The sequence below is a fragment of the Capricornis sumatraensis genome, chromosome 3 (assembly GCF_032405125.1).
Source record: "Capricornis sumatraensis isolate serow.1 chromosome 3, serow.2, whole genome shotgun sequence".
Classification (NCBI taxonomy): Eukaryota; Metazoa; Chordata; class Mammalia; order Artiodactyla; family Bovidae; genus Capricornis; species Capricornis sumatraensis.
In genome coordinates, this window is record NC_091071.1 from 15,888,954 (window position 1) to 15,906,582 (window position 17,629).

Consider the following 17,629-nt stretch of genomic DNA (forward strand, 5'->3'; position numbering starts at 1 on the left):
GCCAGCCCCCAGGGCCCACAGGCCCTGTTCCCTGAGGGGACTCAGGACACCTTTCTCCAGGCCATTGGAACCACAAATGGCCTGCCCAGCTCACCGACCTGGGAACCAGCAGTGGAGAGCCTGGCTCCCTGAAGAGCGGGACTCACAGAGCCCTTGGCCAGCAGGACGGCAGCCCCTTGGCAGGGCCAGAAGAGAGAGGGGCTGGTGCTCCAGCAGGTCCCCCTGCCCTTGACTCCCCCTCCCCAAGTAACTGATCATATTTGAAGGTGAGGTTGGGGGACACTGCTCACCATCCAGAGCATGGGACAAACTTGACCCTTGACTATCTGTAGGGTTACCCCAGGCACACCCTGTCCATGGACTCTTGGTTATTCTGAGGTGTGACTGTAGTGCCTGCCTGTGTGCTCTGCCTCTGAAGAATCAGGACAGCCCTCTGAGGCCCAGAGTCAGGGGATGGGGGGTCTGAGGAGGAGGCAGGGAAGGCCACAGGTCTGCATCCCCTTACCCGTCCTTCCTTCCTCACAGATCGCTGTCCAGAGATTTATTTCTCTTGACAGCCTGTTGAGGGCCTCAGTCTGGATGTCCAAGGAAGAAATCTCTGAAGTACCGGTGAGTGGGCAGGGGGCCCTCCCCGCTACCCCCAAAATAGGCAGGCCCACAAGCTTCTTCCCCATCCTTCACTTTAGGCCCCACGCTGGCGTGAATGTCAGGGGCTTCAGGTTTCCCTAAATATAGGTCCCTGCCAGGGGATCTGTGGTGAGCAAAGGGCAGGGGTCACCGGAGAAGGTCGGTTGGGGGGAGGGCGGGAGCTGCCTTATAACCCAGTCCGGGCGGGGCCTGGCTCACTCGCTGCTGACCAGGCTCGCCAGCGCCTTTGGCTTCCTCCTCACAGGTGGGCGCCAGTCGGACGGAGCGGGGTTGGGGTTGGGCTGAAGGCTCCGAGATTTAGGAGGGGGAGACCCGGCCGGTAGGATGGGGAGGCTCGGAAAGGATCTGGGAGCCAGACAGCCAGGGGGCGGATTTGATTTTGGAGAGGGAAGTCGGCGCCAGGGAGAAGTTTTGCAAGCACTCTGGCCCCATATCCCCAGACTTGCTCGGGCCGAGTGGCGGCCCGAGCGGGTTCCCGCCGGGTCCGGCTTCCCGCGGCGGGCGCGTGCGCACTCGCCGGCCACGTTGGCTCTCCGGGTCCCGGGAGCCGGACCTGCCGGGATGGAGCGCGGACGCGGCGGGGATACCCGCCGGACGGGATACCCGGAACCGCTGCCGGCTCGCGCTCCGGGAGCCTGCCCGCGCCGCCCTCTCCTGCGCCCGGGCGGGCAGTCCCCGGGCCCTTAGATTCGGTTACAATGTGACACTCGCTGCCTCAGTGCCTCCGGAAGCTGGGGCTGCCCCAGGCCGCCCGATGGGCCTGCGGGAGGGAAGCTGAGCCTCGCTGTTTTCGGGCTCTGCCACCCGCTTTTCCTCCGACCCCACCCCATTCCCATCTCCCCTGGGGCCCCCAAATCGGCTGAGTCACGGCGCCCCGAAGCACGCCAGGCGGAGGGGAGGGGGGTCGGGGGAGGAGAGGAGTGGGGGAGGGCCCCGGCGACCCGCGGGATGTGGCCCGAGTCACGTCCGAGGGGGAACGAGGGGGAAGGGCTCGGGTTCTCGCCGGACAGTCCCCGCCCAAGCGCCGCCTCCCGGCTTCGCCCTTCGGGGGCGGCCTTTCGCACATTTCCTCGCCTGCCATTGGACGCCGGAGCGCCTCCGGCCGCCTGCAAAGGGAAAAACCCGGCGCGGGGCGGAGCGGTGCCTTTATAAGGCCCGGCACCACCTCCTGCCCGCCCGCCCCCGCACCCCGCCTCAGGAGTAGAATAGGCTGCGTTCCTCTTGGAACGCGCCGCCGAACCGGAGTCCTGGTGACGAGTGCCGCGTTCCCTCCCTCAGTCCACTCCGCCAGCCCTCCACCGCTGCGCCCCGCCAGCCTGCCCCTCTCCTGTGCCAGGTGAGCGCTCCCCGCCACGTGCGAAGGTCAGGGAGGGGGTCGTGGCGAAGGATCCCGGGGGGCAGACGCGGGTCGGGGGTCCGCACGGAGCCCCCCAACCCGGCCCCAGCATCTTCCTCCTCCGCCACCACCCACACGTTTGCTCCTAGCCCGGCCTCCCCGACTCTTCCAGCCTGAGCTCCCTGGGTTTGCTGCGCAACGCAGCAACCGCTCCACGCGCTGAGTCACAGCGGGGAGGAAGGAAGCCAGGCGAGATGAAGGGCCGTTCCCCGCTCCCCTTTTCTTGTTAGGACTCCGGGTGCAAAAATGACGGCCCCTTTGCCTCTGCAGGGATCCTAGGAGGCATCGAGAGGTGGGAGCCAGCTCATTTACTGCCTCAGGATTCCCTAAAGCGGGTGGTTGGTCCCTATCCTGGGAGACCGGTGCCCCTGGCCAGGAGGGGAAACCTCTTGGCAGCGCATGAAGCCCCATTAACACTTTCCCTATCTTTCCTTATCGGGTGACCTTGATTCTGAGCCTGGAACAGCTGCAGCCGCGGAGCAGACAGGAGCATTTTCAGGGGAAGGGGTGGGGCGCTTGCCTCTCCTCCACGTTCTCTTACCCTGCATGAGCAGTGAGGCCAACCCTCACTCCTTTCCTACGCGCCCTCCCCCCCCGGGCTAGGTTTCCTCTGCCGCCCTTTTCTGGGCTTCCGAGGACCACCCCACACCGCCACCTTTTTCCTAACACCCTCCCCCGCTGCCTTAGGGGGAGCAGCCTGACCTTGGGGTGTCCTTGAGGCAATGGAACCTAGGCCAGCCCTGGGATCTCAGGTGGATTGGAAGGAACTCACAGCCAGAGATCTGAGTTCTAATCTCAGATCAGGCCCTTGGGTTGCTGTGTGGCTTGATACACAGCTTTTTTCCCTTCTCTGGCTTCTTTCAGATGAGAAGGTTGGGCCTGCTGCCTTCGGCACAACTTCTAATTCCAAAATACTCCGGTTTGGTTTTGCTTCCAGGCAAGGTGACCCCCATGGCACAGCGCAAGCCAGAAGGGTCCGGCTTCCACATGACCTGCCTGTCCATGGCTCTGGCGTATTCCTTTAGGCCAGATGCCAATATACAGCCCCACCCTCAGCTGGGTAACACCCAGAAACACACAGAGTTAGGAAAGGTACAGGAGGCAGGCCTGCTCTAGGGAAGTTGGGTGTAAGAGAGAGCCTGGGGCAGGAAGTGCCCCGAGACCTGCCGGGAGTGGGGCAGGGGAGGTAGGAAGCCTTTCCCCTGACCTCCAGGCAAGGGGCCCTGCTGGTTGGGAGACCAGGGGAAGACTCCACTAACTAGCCCTCCCCCATGTGTCTCCTCGCCCAGGAACTGACAGGCACCATGCCCCACCAATACCCAGCACTCACCCCGGAGCAGAAGAAGGAGCTCTGTGACATCGCTCACCGGATTGTGGCTCCGGGCAAGGGCATCCTGGCTGCAGATGAGTCCACCGGTGCGGGCAGGGCACAGGGGGAGGAGGGCCCAGGGGGTGGGGTTGAGCGGCTGACCCCTTTAATTCCCATGTGATGCTTTCCTCCAGGGAGCATTGCCAAGCGACTGCAGTCCATTGGCACTGAGAACACTGAGGAGAACCGGCGCTTCTACCGCCAACTGCTGCTGACCGCCGACGACCGCGTGAATCCCTGCATCGGGGGCGTCATCCTCTTCCACGAGACGCTCTACCAGAAGGCCGATGATGGGCGTCCCTTCCCCCAAGTTATCAAAGCCAAGGGCGGCGTCGTGGGCATCAAGGTGAGGGGGCTAGGCCTTGGGGTGGGAGATGTGAGACAAATGCGTGTGTGCTAAGTCGCTTCAGTCATGTCTGACTCTTTGCAGTCCTATGGACCATAGCCCACAGCTTCCTTTGTCCATGGGATTCTCCAGGCGAGAATATTGGAGTGGGTTATCATGTCCTCCTCCAGGTGATCTTTCCCACCCAGGGATCGAACCTGCTGTGTCTCTTATGTCTCCTGCATTGGCAGGCGGGTTCTTTACCACTAGCACCACCTGGGAAGCCCAGTGAGATGGATGAGGGGCAAGGAAATCCAGGATAACAGGCAGGGGTCGGGGTGGGGATGAACTGGGTGGGGAGACTTGGGTGGAGTCTGCCCCGATCACCTCTAAATTGTGTGTAAGAAGCCAGTAACTTATGGGACTTGCTTGGCATTTTAATCCTTGTGATTTTAAAAGCCATAGGTTATGTTTATATCATTGAAAAACCAGAAGCTCAAGGCCATGAAGTGTTTTGCTCACACTTAGTAAATGGTAGAATTCAAGCTCTCTGTGTGTGCCTCTTGGGACCAGATACCATGGCTAAGTGAAACACTGGCAAACTAGAAGGATACTTGAGAGATGAAGTAAAGCTGGGACAGGGTGGGGCTACAGAGGAGAAAAAAGGCTGTAGAGCAAGAGTTTTGGTTGTTTTTTAAATACTATTTATCTGCTGTGCTTGGTCTTCGTTGCAACACCCGGAATCTTCGATCCTCGTTGCAGAACACGGGTTCTTTAGTTGCGGTGTGTGAGATCTAGTTCCCTGATCAAAGATTGAAAAAAGGGCACCAGAGACCACTTCCCATCCTATCTTGTTGTCCTCCACCCCAACAGGTAGACAAAGGTGTGGTACCCCTGGCAGGAACAAATGGCGAGACAACCACCCAAGGTGAGAACCGCTTAGTTCCTGGCCCTACCAACCAGCCCACCCTGGTCGGTACCCCTCTGGGTGCCCAGGCCATGTGGGAGCCACCTGCCCCCTCTGCTGGCCAGCTCTGACCCCTCCGCTAGACAGCTCTGACCCCTCTGTCCCCTCTTCAGGGCTGGATGGGCTTTCGGAGCGCTGTGCCCAGTATAAGAAGGACGGAGCTGACTTTGCCAAGTGGCGTTGCGTGCTGAAGATCGGGGAACACACCCCTTCTTCCCTCGCCATCATGGAAAACGCCAATGTCCTGGCCCGTTATGCCAGCATCTGCCAGCAGGTGGGCCTGTAGGTCCCCAGCAGGCCATGTCCCACCTGATTCCATTCCAGTGTGTCAGCTGGCCTGCCACCCATCTGCCTGCTTATCCCAAGTCTCCGAATCCTCACCAAGCTCCAGGCTTGGGTCCATGAAGGGCTCTGCAGGCAGAAGGGCAGAATAGGGATTATGTGGGTGGATCTGAGGAGACAGCTAATCTCCTCCAATCTGTTTTGAATTGGGGAGGGCTGTGTAGCCAGGAGTCCTGGAGATGAGATCTTGGTGAATAGCTGTGGAGGGCTGGAGGTGGGGCTATGGGTTAGGAGGCCTCACTGCTACCCTGTTCCTCACCCCACAGAATGGGATTGTGCCCATTGTGGAGCCCGAGATCCTCCCTGATGGGGACCATGACTTGAAACGCTGTCAGTATGTAACCGAGAAGGTAGGTGGCCTGCCTGCCTGGGCAGTGAGGTGGGCTAGGGAGCTGGGCCGGGGCCCCTGGGGTGACCCTCGTCCCCCCAACTCCACCTCACCCCACTTCGGTCCCACCCTGCTGTAGGTGCTGGCTGCTGTCTACAAGGCTCTGAGTGACCACCACATCTACCTGGAAGGCACCTTGCTGAAGCCCAATATGGTAACCCCAGGCCACGCCTGCACCCAGAAATATTCTCACGAGGAGATTGCCATGGCAACTGTCACGGCGCTGCGCCGCACAGTGCCCCCTGCTGTCCCTGGTGAGACCCATTCCTCATCTTGACCTCTGGGAGGTAGATGGACTTACCCGTGATCCTTGTGCCCATATGGTCTTGATTTCCAGATCAGCTTCTAGGGCCTTCTTCCAATCCCCTGGGTTGCTTGACTACAACGCCTCCCCCCATGTCACCCCCTCATTCTACAGGGATCACCTTCCTATCCGGAGGCCAGAGTGAGGAGGAGGCATCCATCAACCTCAATGCCATCAACAAGTGCCCCCTGCTGAAGCCGTGGGCCCTGACCTTCTCTTATGGCCGAGCCCTGCAGGCCTCTGCCCTAAAGGCCTGGGGTGGAAAGAAGGAGAACCTGAAGGCTGCCCAGGAAGAATACGTCAAGCGAGCCTTGGTAAGGATGGAGCAGGAGGCGGGCAGGGTGCTGGGGTGGACCGGATTCTAAGAAGGGATCTTCTCACTCTGGCTCCTCTCCCTTCTTAGGCCAACAGCCTTGCCTGCCAAGGAAAGTACACCCCAAGTGGTAAGGCAGGGGCTGCAGCCAGCGAGTCCCTCTTCATCTCTAACCACGCCTACTAAGCCAACGTGTTCTAAGGCTGCCCCCTCAACACTCCAGGCCCCGTCCCCTCCCACACTCACTCTTGAAGAGAGGGGCTTCATCTGGGGCTCCAGGCTGCTCTTTCCCGTCACTCTTGCCTCCTTGTGACATTGGTGCCTGGTGTTGTCTGTGTACGCTAACTCCACTGTTTCCAGCCTACTGCCAATAAACAGCTATTTAAGGGGGAATCTGGTGTGCATGTCTGTGATCTCTAGGGCAGGGGAGGCCTGGGGGAGGTGGCAGAGCCTAGAGAAGAAAGAGCCCTTGCTTTATGTTCTTTCTGGAACAGAAAAGTAGGTGAAGGAGATGGACTCCTTTAGTACTCTGTTTGATGCTTACCCGGGGCTTCATGAGAAAAGCTTGTGGATTTTCTTCCAACCAGCCAGTGCTCTGCTCCTTCTACCAGCAGCATCTGATAAGGCCTTTACAGTTAGGAAGTGTGTGTGCAGCCTCCTTAGGAGGCTGCAGCCTCAGCCTCAGTTTTAGGCCCAGAACTGACAGGTATAGAAGGCCCCTGTGACATACATACAAAAAATAGCCACTGACAAAAAGTAAGCTGTCCTGAATCTGTAAACTGGGCAACATAAGTATTCTATGCTATGCTATGCTAAGTCACTTCAGTCAAGGACCCAAAGATGAGTGTTTCTTGAAGAGATGAATGCGATTGCTGTTGCTGCTAAGTCGCTTCAGTCGTGTCCGATTCTGCGACCCCATAGATGGCAGCCCACCAGGCTCCCCCGTCCCTGGGATTCTCCAGGGAAGAACACTGGAGTGGGTTGCCATTTCCTTCTCCAATGCATGAAAGTGAAAAGTGGAAGGGAAGTCGCTAAGTCGTATCCAACTCTTAGCGACCCCATGGACTGCAGCCTACCAGGCACCTCGGTCCATGGGATTTTCCAGACAAGAGTACTGGAGTGTGGTGCCATTGCCTTCTCTGAAGTATTCTATAGGAGTATGCTATTATTACCAATTCGTCCTTAAGACATCTTGCTGGGAAATGTATTGATTGAAACAAGATTATGAATGCATATCCTTAATACTGTTGGGCTCATCAGTCTTCCCATCTTTAAAAGGAGAAGGGCTGACTTCTGAGCTGTGGAACCCCTTGAAGAACCTGGGATCCTAACACCCACATCAACAACAGACACACAAATGTGTACCAACAGAACTGTGGCGCTCAGGTTCCAGGTTAAGAATTGAACCTCTGTGGCTTCTGCACTCAATGCAGCCAGAATGAGGGTCCTGCACTTACCCTATGTCATGCCTGGAACCCTTCCCCATTCACCCAGGCTGTGGAGTATACTAACGACACCAGATCTTTTCAGGTATTAAAGATTCTAGTCATAGCCAGGGACTGCATTAGTCCTGCCACTGCCCAAATTTCCTGATGTGAACTCTTTCCTGTCTGAGCGCCACTCTAGAGGAAGAAAAAAAATTTTTCATCTTTCTGATCTCTGCACCTTCTGAAGTCCTACAGTCATCTGCATAGAAACCTAGCACCTCCTGGGAGTTGTTTGTCCTTTCCCTTTCTCTGCACATTTGCATCTGTTGCCTACATCCAAAACCGAGCTGTATCTAGTGTCCCTTCAAATCGGCCAGCCTCACTACTGTACCTAGCCTCACTCAGCTCTCTGTGAAACAGTCTGAAGTAAAGCAAATAAAAATTGAGGGTCCATAGAAGATAGCAAAATGGACATTCCAAAAGGCCTCTGGCACCAAGAAATTTGTTTAAAGACCAGTCACTTCCTCTTGCCTGCAGCAAGAAACTAGGGAAGCAGAGGACTTCAAATGCCAGTTTAGGGTGTTTTTATAAAGCTTATAACAACAACGTGAACACCAGAAAGAGTAAGTGGCAGAAGGAGAAGAAATTAGAACTTAGGACACAGCTTCCTGGGTTCAAATCAACTTTGATTCAAATCCAAAGTTCTTAGCTATGCAACTGTGAACAAGTGACTTAACCTCTTTTAGCCAGTTTCCCTCAGAAAAACCAACACAACTGTAGACAATAAGCAGCTGAGTTCAAGGGATCATTCTGGAATCAGGGAGGTCATGTTGATTGAGGTATACGCTTGGTGCGGGGAAGGTGGAATCCTTTTGGCTTCTAATTTCAGAGGTCCCCAGGGCAGATTTCTCTGGGGCTCTGGAAAGAGACTAGAATTCCTTCACCCACTGAACAAATACTTCTGTATGCCAACTGGGTCCAGCCTTGTTCAAAGTAAGCACTGGGCTGCAAGTGTGAACAGGACCAAGTTCCATCTCTCACGGATTGTAATGGGGGAAAGTGAAAGTGTTAATAGCTCAGTCGTGTCCAACTCTGCGACCCCATGCACTGTAGCCCACCAGGCTCCTCCATAAGATTTCCCAGGCAAGAATACTGGAGTGGGGTTGCCATTCCCTTCCCCAGGGGCTCTTGCCAACCCAGGGATCCAACCAAGGTCTCCTGCATTGCAAGCAGATTCTTTATCACTTAGCCACTAGGGATCAGTACTAGGGGAGGTCCATTAAAACAGGTAAACAAAAACTTGTAACCTAAAGCTACAAGGCGGTGGCCCGGCTTACTGAGTTTGAGGTCCCTATCAGCCTTCCCGGTGCCAATCAGCTTAGCCTACCACCACTTCCGCCCGCTCGTTGCCGATATCCGGTTCCTCGGGCTTATTGCCCTTCTTAGGCTTGAGGGGGTGGGGTAAGGGCGCGGCGCGGGAGTGGGAGTGCGTGTATGACGCCACATCCGGCTCGGGGCGGAACTGGTCTCCCGCTGCTTCCGCGGCGGGGCCGGAAGTAGAAGCGGTGGTGGCGGCGGCCCAAAGCGAAGGGAAGGAGGAAGAGAGGGAGCCCGAGAGCCAGAGCCGGAGTCGCCGCGGCGGTAATCGTCGGAGAACCCTCTAGGCCACCGTCCCCAGCGCGGGCCCGCGGAGTTCGACGGGAGTTAGCGGGGGGCGGCCCGGGCTGCGGGACGCTGGGGGCCCCGGGGCCGATGTGAGGGGAGGCGGGAGTTCGAGGGGGTGCCGGGCCAGCTCCAGAATCGAGTTGCCCCCGCTGACCCGGCGCCCCCTAGGGACATTCTGATCCGCGGGTTCATCTTCGCTTTTACCAGGAGACCCCTGTGCGGTGCGGAGGGGGCGGCAGCCCCGGCTCTGACCCGCGCCGGGGGGTGGGCCATGGCGGAGATCAGCGACCTGGACCGGCAGATCGAGCAGCTACGGCGCTGCGAGCTCATCAAGGAGAGTGAAGTCAAAGCCCTGTGCGCTAAAGCCAGGTGAGCCCTGTGGCTCCGGGGAAGAGAGGTTTGGGGTTTCGGCCTGGGGTAAACCCAGCTGAAAACTTTGGGCCTGGCTCATCCTGGAAGCTTTCCAAAGAGGAGCAGAATAGGGCCTCTTCCCTCGAGAAGCTACCAGCCTGTTGGGTGAAGACAGGCCTGGAGAAAGGTACTTGAAGTATTAAATGATGTGCTTTCAGTGGAGTTAAGTATAGAAAATACTTAGGAAGCTCAGGGGAACAACCCTGTCTGGGGGGCAATAGAGAATGTCTCTTGGAGGAACTGAACTTTGGGATAGACCTCGAAGAATAAGATGATAAAAGGAGGTGTCAGCAAGAACAGGAGTTCAAGGCAGGAAAGCTAAAGCCTCTGTGGTTTATAGTATTCTTTTAATTCCAGTAACAGCCCTAAAAGGTGGGTGGAATTGATCCCATCTTACCAGTGAGGACTCTCATATTCAGCAGTTGAAGGATGGGTCCTAAAGCCAGTTTTCCCTGTCCTGTCCCTTTTCGGGCCATAATGCAAGAAAGTGGAATTGGATTACTCATATTGATTGTGGGAGCCTAAGAAATAGTAGTAAATAAGCCAGAGGAGAAATAAGCAAGGTGTGAAGGGAGGCCCAACTAAGGGTTCTGTGGGAAGTAGAATGAGGTAGTGGTTAAGAGCCAGGCTTTGGAAGGTGACGGCACTGGGATGGAATCAGCTTTACCACCTCCTAGCCATGTTGGTGATCTTGAGGTCTCTGAGACTGTTTCTTCTTCTGGAGATAATAAAGCAAGATAATAGTACTTACTAAGAGGATTGTGAAGAGTAAGTTGGTGCTTGGAATGTGCTTAGACTTTGGTTAAATGTCAGTGTTAGACAAACATTAGGTGTTACTGTTCATACTTTGTGGGAAGAGGGTAGTGCTGATAAGGACAGAACTTACTAGAAAAGGTGGCCTTGAAAGCTGAAAATAATTTGGAGGGCTGATGGGGGCAGGCCCACTGAGGAAGGGCATTCACAGCAGGAGGAGAACAGGGATAGAAGTCTACAGGGTGTGGGCAGCTGTGAGGAGACCAGTTACCTGCCTCCTGAGGAACTGTCTGTGGCTTCTACACACTGGAGAACTGTGTGGAAATGGTCAGCAGAATTACCTCACTTTTTTTTTTTTTTGAACAACAGACCCGCTGTTCACCTCGCCTTATACTGGCAAAGACCTTATGTCCATTTCCTTCCCATAGCAATCCTACAAAGTTGGAATAATTTTCCCCATTTACAGAATAGGAAGCTGTGATTCCTTGAAGCCTAGTGACTTGACCGAGGCCACCGATAAAGTGGCCATTGGGCTGTTTGTTTGGTTTTGCCTCACGAAGACCTGTCATGGCCAGGCAGGGCCTGTGTGGGTTTGGTGAACACACAGAGCCCTCTTTTAAATGCCCTCTGTGATCCTTCATGTTTTGCCAGCTCAAGATTTCCCTGACCAGAGTAGCCCCAAGATGTTTTCAGATATCCCTGCTCCCTCAGTTGTCATTGGCATTTTTTAAGGAACTTAAACCCATTGCTGCCTGGCACTATTCTTCTTCCTGTAAGTTTCATGCCCCTCACAAGGCCTGGATCAGTGTGGCGGTGATGATAGCTAATGCTTGGATAGCGTGGGATTTTCAGAACAACAGAAATTATGTGTTCAGTCTTCATTGTTCTTTGCAGCCCTGTGCAGTGGGCAGGGCAGAGGTGAGTATTCCACAAAAGAGGAAACTGAGCCTCTTACCCCTGGTCTCACAGCTGATTGGAGGAGAAGCTGATTTTGGATCCAGGTCTTTGACTGTCCTCCACACTCACTGACAGCCCGGCAGACATTTAGACTGTGTGAATGGCAGCAGGGTGCTACTGAGGAGTGGGAGGGCCCTGTCCAGCTCGTGAGATGGAGCTGGGATGAACTCGGCTTGGGCCTGCAGTGGCCACAGTTATCCCAGGCCCAGTCTGGAAGAGGCCCATCTCAAGCATCTGGCCGTGGCCTCCTGGGGACCTACCAGGGCCCCAGGCTGAGACTGGTGGTGTCAAGAACTTTCATGTGCCCAGTGGATACCGAGACTCAAGACCTTGAAACTGCAAAGGCCTGGGAGCTGCATTTGCTCCTATGAAAAACATCAGCAGTTGAGAACAGCAGAGGGTTTTGAATGAGGTGGTCTTCAGGATGAAGTATAGCTTTGTCACCTGTAAATGGTGTGACCCTGGTCCAGTCATTCTTATGTCTCCAAGTCTGAAATTCTTGCTGAGCGCAGATGAGATTCTGCATATCCAGAGACAGCATCTCATTCTTTGGTCAATGGTCAGCAGTGAAAGTGAGCAAGTGTGAGCCCTGAGAGGGCTGATGCAGCGGCCTGGTTCCCACATTGCGCTGAGGCCTTGCTGGCACAGAGGCAGGTTTTGACCGAGTCTGTGGAAAGGGCTGGTGTAAAGTCTCAGGAGATCTGTTCTCTGAGTTCCAGCCACCCTCCAGCTTTGTGACCTGGATCCTGCCCCGTTTCTCTCTAAACCTCAGTTTCTTTGTCTGATGAGGATGGGAAGAACCTCCCAAGTCAGTTGGAAAAGTATTGTAAGCAGTGGTGTGAGGATGTTTGGTACAAGATACAGGACAGGCGGGAGAGCCTGGTTGCTCTCTGGCCCCTTGTATCACCACCAGTGGCTCTTCCCATTCCTGGAAACCAGGGCACACCTCCCTGGAGCTGCCTTAGTTATGCAGTGCACCCTGAGCCCAGGAAGCTCCTGGTATGGTGGGAAGGGACTGGCCAAGAGAGTGATGGCTGAGCAGGTGCCTCCCACATCAGACTCGCTTAATAAGAGCCAGACCCCAGAGTAGGCCGCCTTGGTTCAGTTCCTGTCTGTGTGGCCACAGCCGCTTTCTTCATCTGAGCCGTGGGAATCGTTATAGCACCTGCCTTTGAGGGTGGTGGTTTGAGTGCCCGCATCATCCATGCAGAACTCTTTTAACGACTGACCTGGCACGTGGTGCGAACTGCTGCGTCCTTGGCTCCTCTGATCGTCAAGGACGAAATCTGGAAGCACGGCGCTACTTAACGTTGGGTGTCTGTAATGGACAGTGATTTACATGTCAAGCTCGTTCAGGTAGAAGTGGATCACACTGCAAGGAAAGAGGGAGCACAGAGTCCTCGCTTCCTCTGAATGATAGAAGAGTGGCAACAGCATATCGCCTTGAAGGTGGATCTGATGGCTGGCCTGCCCAGGGCACCACCCTTGTGCCCAAGAACATTCCAGGGGAAGAAGGCCCCTGGGGTAGGGAGAGGGGCTGTAAGAGCCCAGCCAAGACACTGTGTGGACAGGAGGAGGAGCTCTTGTCTTCTGGGAGTCGTTGCCAGATGTGTGAAAGGGAGCAGCCAGGAGGGTCAAGGCCAGGAAAGTCCCAGACTCCTTGGGAAGGCCTTGGATGCTGAACAAGACCTGGGGCTTTGGCCTGTCAACTGTGGGGAACCACAGAAGGGTCTCGAACTTGGGGGCTGTGATTAGCCTTGCCTGGGGGAATTGTACACCTCCGACCTGCCCCATGGAGGTTCACGCCTCATCCTCTCTTCCCCTGCAGAAAAGGTCAGAAATTGGGTTGGGCTGGCCCGGCTCTGGTAACTTTGGTCTTCTGTCTCCAGAGAGATCTTGGTGGAGGAGAGCAACGTGCAGAGGGTGGACTCTCCAGTCACAGTGAGTTCCTGCCATCCCCCCACAGCCTAGCTTGGTCTGTTAGGCCTGTGGGCGTCTCCTTAGTCTTGCGGGCTCCAGGGTCTACCCCTCATCCCTGGGACCCCCATCTTCAAGAGAGCCTTGCTAGAAGAAATGGTGGTTGTGGGCATGGTCTTTGGAGTCACTGGAGGGATGCTCTTGGCCTGGGCAGAAGGACTCTTAATTTGGTGAGTGAGTGAACTCCACGTGTTCCTGTGTGTTACTAATGACTTTATTCTGGGTGTCTGGAGGGGAGTAGAGAGAGGAGGAGGCCAGGTTCTCTGGGAGCTGCAAGTCTAGCTGGAAAGAATTTGCTCTAGCTCTTGCCCACAGAATAGTTGGCATTCAGAGTGGGATGGGGGGATTGGGGTGGGAGAGGAGATTCTCAACTCTGGGAAGTAGAAGCTTTCAATCCAGGGAAGATCCCCTGGAAGAGGAAATGGTAACCAGCTCCATATTCTTACCTGGAAAATTCCACAGACAGAGGAGCCTGGTGGGCTACAGTCCATGGGGTTGCAAAGAGTTGGGCATGCCTTAGCATGTGTGCACACCTGCACGCACGTACACACACACACTCTCGGCTTAGCCGAGACTGATAAGGATCTTCTAAAGCAGGGACTTCCAGGTGGCTCTTTCTCTCTGAGATGTCCCACATTCTGTCTGTGGAGTGTGTTTCTCTAAATAAATCCATTTCTTACCCATAAATAAATGAAGCCAGGACTTCCCTGGTGGTCCAGCAGTTAAGACTCTGTGCTTCCACTGCAGGACTTGTGGGCTTGTGGGTTTAATCCCTGGTGGGAACTAAGATCCCATGTGCCGTGCAATGAGGCCAGAATTTTTAAAAAAATAAAGCAGTAGGGTGTTTTTGAAGGACAGCCCCTGGCAGAAAGGCTTTCAGACTCTGAGTTCTGACCTGCCTCCTCACTTCCAGGTATGTGGTGACATCCATGGACAATTCTATGACCTCAAGGAGCTGTTCAGAGTGAGTGTGGGGAATGCCAGGAAAGGTGACCCAGGGGATGACTGCAAGACCCCTTTAGTTGAGAGTGGAGACTTTGGTGACGGGGTTGGGGGTCAGAGGCCTCTGGTTAGGTAGGCCCATTGTGGAAGAAGGGCCTCGACTTGACTGGAAATGGGCTGGTGCAGTGGGTTGGGGCGAGTTTAGGACCAAGCTGAACCTTCTTCCTCCCTCCCCAGGTGGGTGGCGATGTCCCTGAGACTAACTACCTCTTCATGGGGGACTTTGTGGATCGTGGTTTCTACAGTGTCGAAACGTTTCTCCTGCTGCTGGCACTTAAGGTGGGAACCCCCTGGCTTCTGGAGCCAAGACCTGGTCTGACTTGCCTGCATCCTTTCTGCCCTCATTTCCTGCCCCATCTGCCCCCAACTCTTGAGCTGTGCTGCTGGTGATAGACCGTTGCTGCTTGGGTGGTCAGGCAGCTTTCCTTGACTTGGGGGCATCTGATGAGGTCGAGGTGGGGGCGGCATCATAGCGGGCGGGAAGAGAGGCTCACCCTGTTCAGAAAGTGGCCCGGAGTGGAGTTCAGCTGGATACAGTATCCATTGGTAGGAGAGAGGTCATAAGAGGCCAGATAACAAGGTGCTCTAAATGTCTTGCTAAGGGCTTGGTCTGTACCTGGTGGATGAAGGAGGGACGGTTAGGTTTGTAGTTGAAGTGGGGGGTGGGAGGGAGTGTGAGAGGATTTGGCTTTGGATCCTCTGGAGGTGGGTCGGGGTGCCTGTGAGGTGAGTGTGGCACGATCCGGGCAGAGATGACCGGAATCTGGACTGGGGCGGTGGTGACGAGGGTGGAGCAGGGCTGGCAGACACGAGGACGTCGAGGAGGGAGGGACAGGCCCTGCATGGTGACTGCCTGCAGGTTCGCTATCCTGACCGCATCACCCTGATCCGGGGCAACCACGAGAGCCGTCAGATCACCCAGGTCTACGGCTTCTACGACGAGTGTCTGCGCAAGTACGGCTCGGTGACCGTGTGGCGCTACTGCACTGAGATCTTTGACTACCTCAGCCTGTCGGCCATCATCGATGGCAAGGTAGGCCCGCCGCGCAGCTCCCTGGGGACGGGAGGGCCGGCGGGGCTGCAAGAGGCGCCGGGCCCCAGCCGGTCTTGCTCTCCTCGTAGATCTTCTGTGTGCACGGGGGGCTCTCCCCCTCCATCCAGACGCTGGACCAGATCCGGACAATTGACCGGAAGCAAGAGGTGCCCCACGACGGGCCCATGTGTGACCTGCTCTGGTCGGACCCTGAAGGTGAGGGCAAGAGCTCTGCTCTTAGTTTGGTGAGTGACCGAGGGGATCCTGTGGTTAGAGCAGGTGCCTGGAAGGGGTGGCCCTGGGCAGGTGAGTTTGGGGCAGAGCGGGGCTGGTCTTCACTGGCATTGGTGCTTGATGGCCAATGGGCTGGCATCCTCTATGAGGAGCAGGGATGAGGGTAGCTGGGTGCTTCGAGCTAGGGGGTGGGGGGGCATGTACGTCATACCTCAGGGGCTTGTTGAATATGAATCATCAGCTTCCTGAATATGAAGGGGCTGCTGCAAGGATCAGGCTCCCAGAATGATTGCCCCCAGAACCCGCCTGCCAGTGCAGGAGATGTAAGAGATGCGGGTTCAATCCCTGGGTCGGGAAGATCCCCGGGAGGAGGGCATGGCAACCCACTCCAGTATTCTTGCCTGGAGAATCCCAAGGACAGGAGCCTGGTGGGCTACAGTCCATAGGGTCACAAAGTCAGACATAACTGAAGTCACTTAGCACGTACACACAAGGCGCCCTCATGTTGTGGGTGTTAGCTAGTATGGAGCATCGCCAAGATGAGAATTAAACCTCCCAGTACCAGTCTGGGCCTCTTGTGCTGTGACACCAACCTCCGCTCCCTCTCTGCCCTGTCCCTCCCTCCCTGCCAGCTGGGCTGCCCTGAGTTACGGGTGCTGTCTCAGGTGCTTACTGTCAGCACCTCCTTTCACTCTTGCGAGTACCTGTTTGGACAGTAAATTAGATGGTTGCTCTGATAATCAGGTGGCTCCAACCATCAGGAAATTCTTTCTTCTTTGGAGCACATCCGCTTCAGCATTTGCTGTCCTGTCCCGAGGCTCCCTCAGAATACCTCTGGGCCCTGTGCTCTTGCCGCACAGGCCTCACTGGGGAGGGAGGCAGGCTATTCTGCGGAGGGCAGCGGGCAGCCCTGAGGACGCGGTCTCACCATCCTGTCCCTCGCTTGCCTCAGACACAACAGGCTGGGGTGTGAGCCCCCGTGGGGCTGGCTACCTGTTTGGCAGTGATGTGGTGGCCCAGTTCAACGCAGCCAATGACATTGACATGATCTGCCGTGCCCACCAACTGGTGATGGAAGGTTACAAGTGGCACTTCAACGAGACTGTACTCACTGTGTGGTCGGCACCCAACTACTGCTACCGGTGAGCTGCCTGGGCTGGGGAGGTTGAGGTAGGGATCCAGGCTGAGCCACGCTGTTAACACTGCTGCCCCCGCCTTCCCCCCGACTTCCAGCTGTGGGAATGTGGCAGCCATCTTGGAGCTGGATGAGCATCTCCAGAAAGATTTCATCATCTTCGAGGCCGCTCCTCAAGAGACACGGGGCATCCCCTCCAAAAAGCCTGTGGCCGACTACTTCCTGTGACCCCTTCGGCCCTGCCCCCCTCCGGCCCCCGGACCACTGTGACTCTGCCCTCTTCAGACGGAGGCTGGGCATGGGGGGGGCTGTCCCCGGCTTTGCTCTCCCTGCAACAGAGGGCACTTCGAGGGTGAGGACTTTTCTGGAGAGGCTGGGAGCCTCAGTTCCATGCTCCTCCTCCCGTCTCCCCACTTGAACCATGAAGTTTCCAATAATTTTGGTTTTCTTTTTTTCCTTCTTTTTTTTTTTGGTTTGTTTTTAGATAAAAATTTTGAGAAAAACAAAAAAAAAGAAAAAAATTCTAATAAAAGAAGAAAAATGGTCTTTCGGTTGGTGTTGACTGGGTATGAGCAGTGGTACCGGCCTGGGACCTGGGATTTATGTCAGGACTTTGATGCCCCAGAACCCTAATCCTGCCAGCAAGGTGAGGCTCAGGCCAGTTAGCTTGCCCAGAGCCTCCTGGTCCCCATCCAGTGACAGTGATCACTGCTGGGGGTTTCCTGAGTGCTAGGGAGAGGGCTGGGTTCTCGGGCAGCCCCGTTTAATTCTCAGAATGTCATGTCAAGACAGATTCCTCCATCTTCCTGAAGAGGAAGCAGACCCCGAGCATTGACTTAGATTCACAAGGTCAAGCAGCTGGAAATGACAAGTCTTGATTGGGGCCTGCGTCTCCTCACAAAACCTCTGCTCAACCAGCCCCACTCAGGGCCAAAGACCATAGTGTTTCCAGAGCACTGACGTCTTCCGAGTTTTATTAACAA

At 55.7% G+C, this 17,629-nt stretch overlaps 2 protein-coding genes across 5 annotated transcripts; both read left to right on the forward strand.

Moving 5' to 3' along the window:
• The first annotated feature begins 842 nt into the window (after window positions 1–842).
• On the forward strand, window positions 843–6,429 carry ALDOA (aldolase, fructose-bisphosphate A). 3 transcript variants are annotated; one of them, XM_068969365.1, is made up of 9 exons: window positions 843–892; window positions 3,334–3,460; window positions 3,548–3,759; window positions 4,612–4,666; window positions 4,819–4,979; window positions 5,314–5,397; window positions 5,515–5,689; window positions 5,854–6,053; window positions 6,143–6,429. In XM_068969365.1, exons 2-9 carry the CDS (start codon window positions 3,349–3,351, stop codon window positions 6,236–6,238), a joined length of 1,095 nt encoding a protein of 364 aa, XP_068825466.1. In that variant the 5' UTR covers window positions 843–892; window positions 3,334–3,348; the 3' UTR covers window positions 6,239–6,429. The 3 variants fall into 3 exon arrangements, with proteins under 3 accessions (XP_068825466.1, XP_068825465.1, XP_068825464.1); XM_068969364.1 differs by lacking the exon at window positions 843–892 and adding an exon at window positions 1,844–1,984; XM_068969363.1 differs by lacking the exon at window positions 843–892 and adding an exon at window positions 2,981–3,136.
• A 2,607-nt stretch (window positions 6,430–9,036) lies between these two features.
• On the forward strand, window positions 9,037–17,055 carry PPP4C (protein phosphatase 4 catalytic subunit). Of its 2 annotated transcripts, XM_068967356.1 has the most exons (9): window positions 9,037–9,120; window positions 9,352–9,513; window positions 13,155–13,206; window positions 14,156–14,206; window positions 14,422–14,523; window positions 15,104–15,277; window positions 15,367–15,493; window positions 16,464–16,653; window positions 16,745–17,055. In XM_068967356.1, exons 2-9 carry the CDS (start codon window positions 9,416–9,418, stop codon window positions 16,872–16,874), a joined length of 924 nt encoding a protein of 307 aa, XP_068823457.1. In that variant the 5' UTR covers window positions 9,037–9,120; window positions 9,352–9,415; the 3' UTR covers window positions 16,875–17,055. The 2 variants fall into 2 exon arrangements, with proteins under 2 accessions (XP_068823457.1, XP_068823458.1); XM_068967357.1 differs by lacking the exons at window positions 9,037–9,120; window positions 9,352–9,513; window positions 13,155–13,206 and adding an exon at window positions 13,351–13,412.
• The last annotated feature ends 574 nt before the right edge of the window (window positions 17,056–17,629 follow it).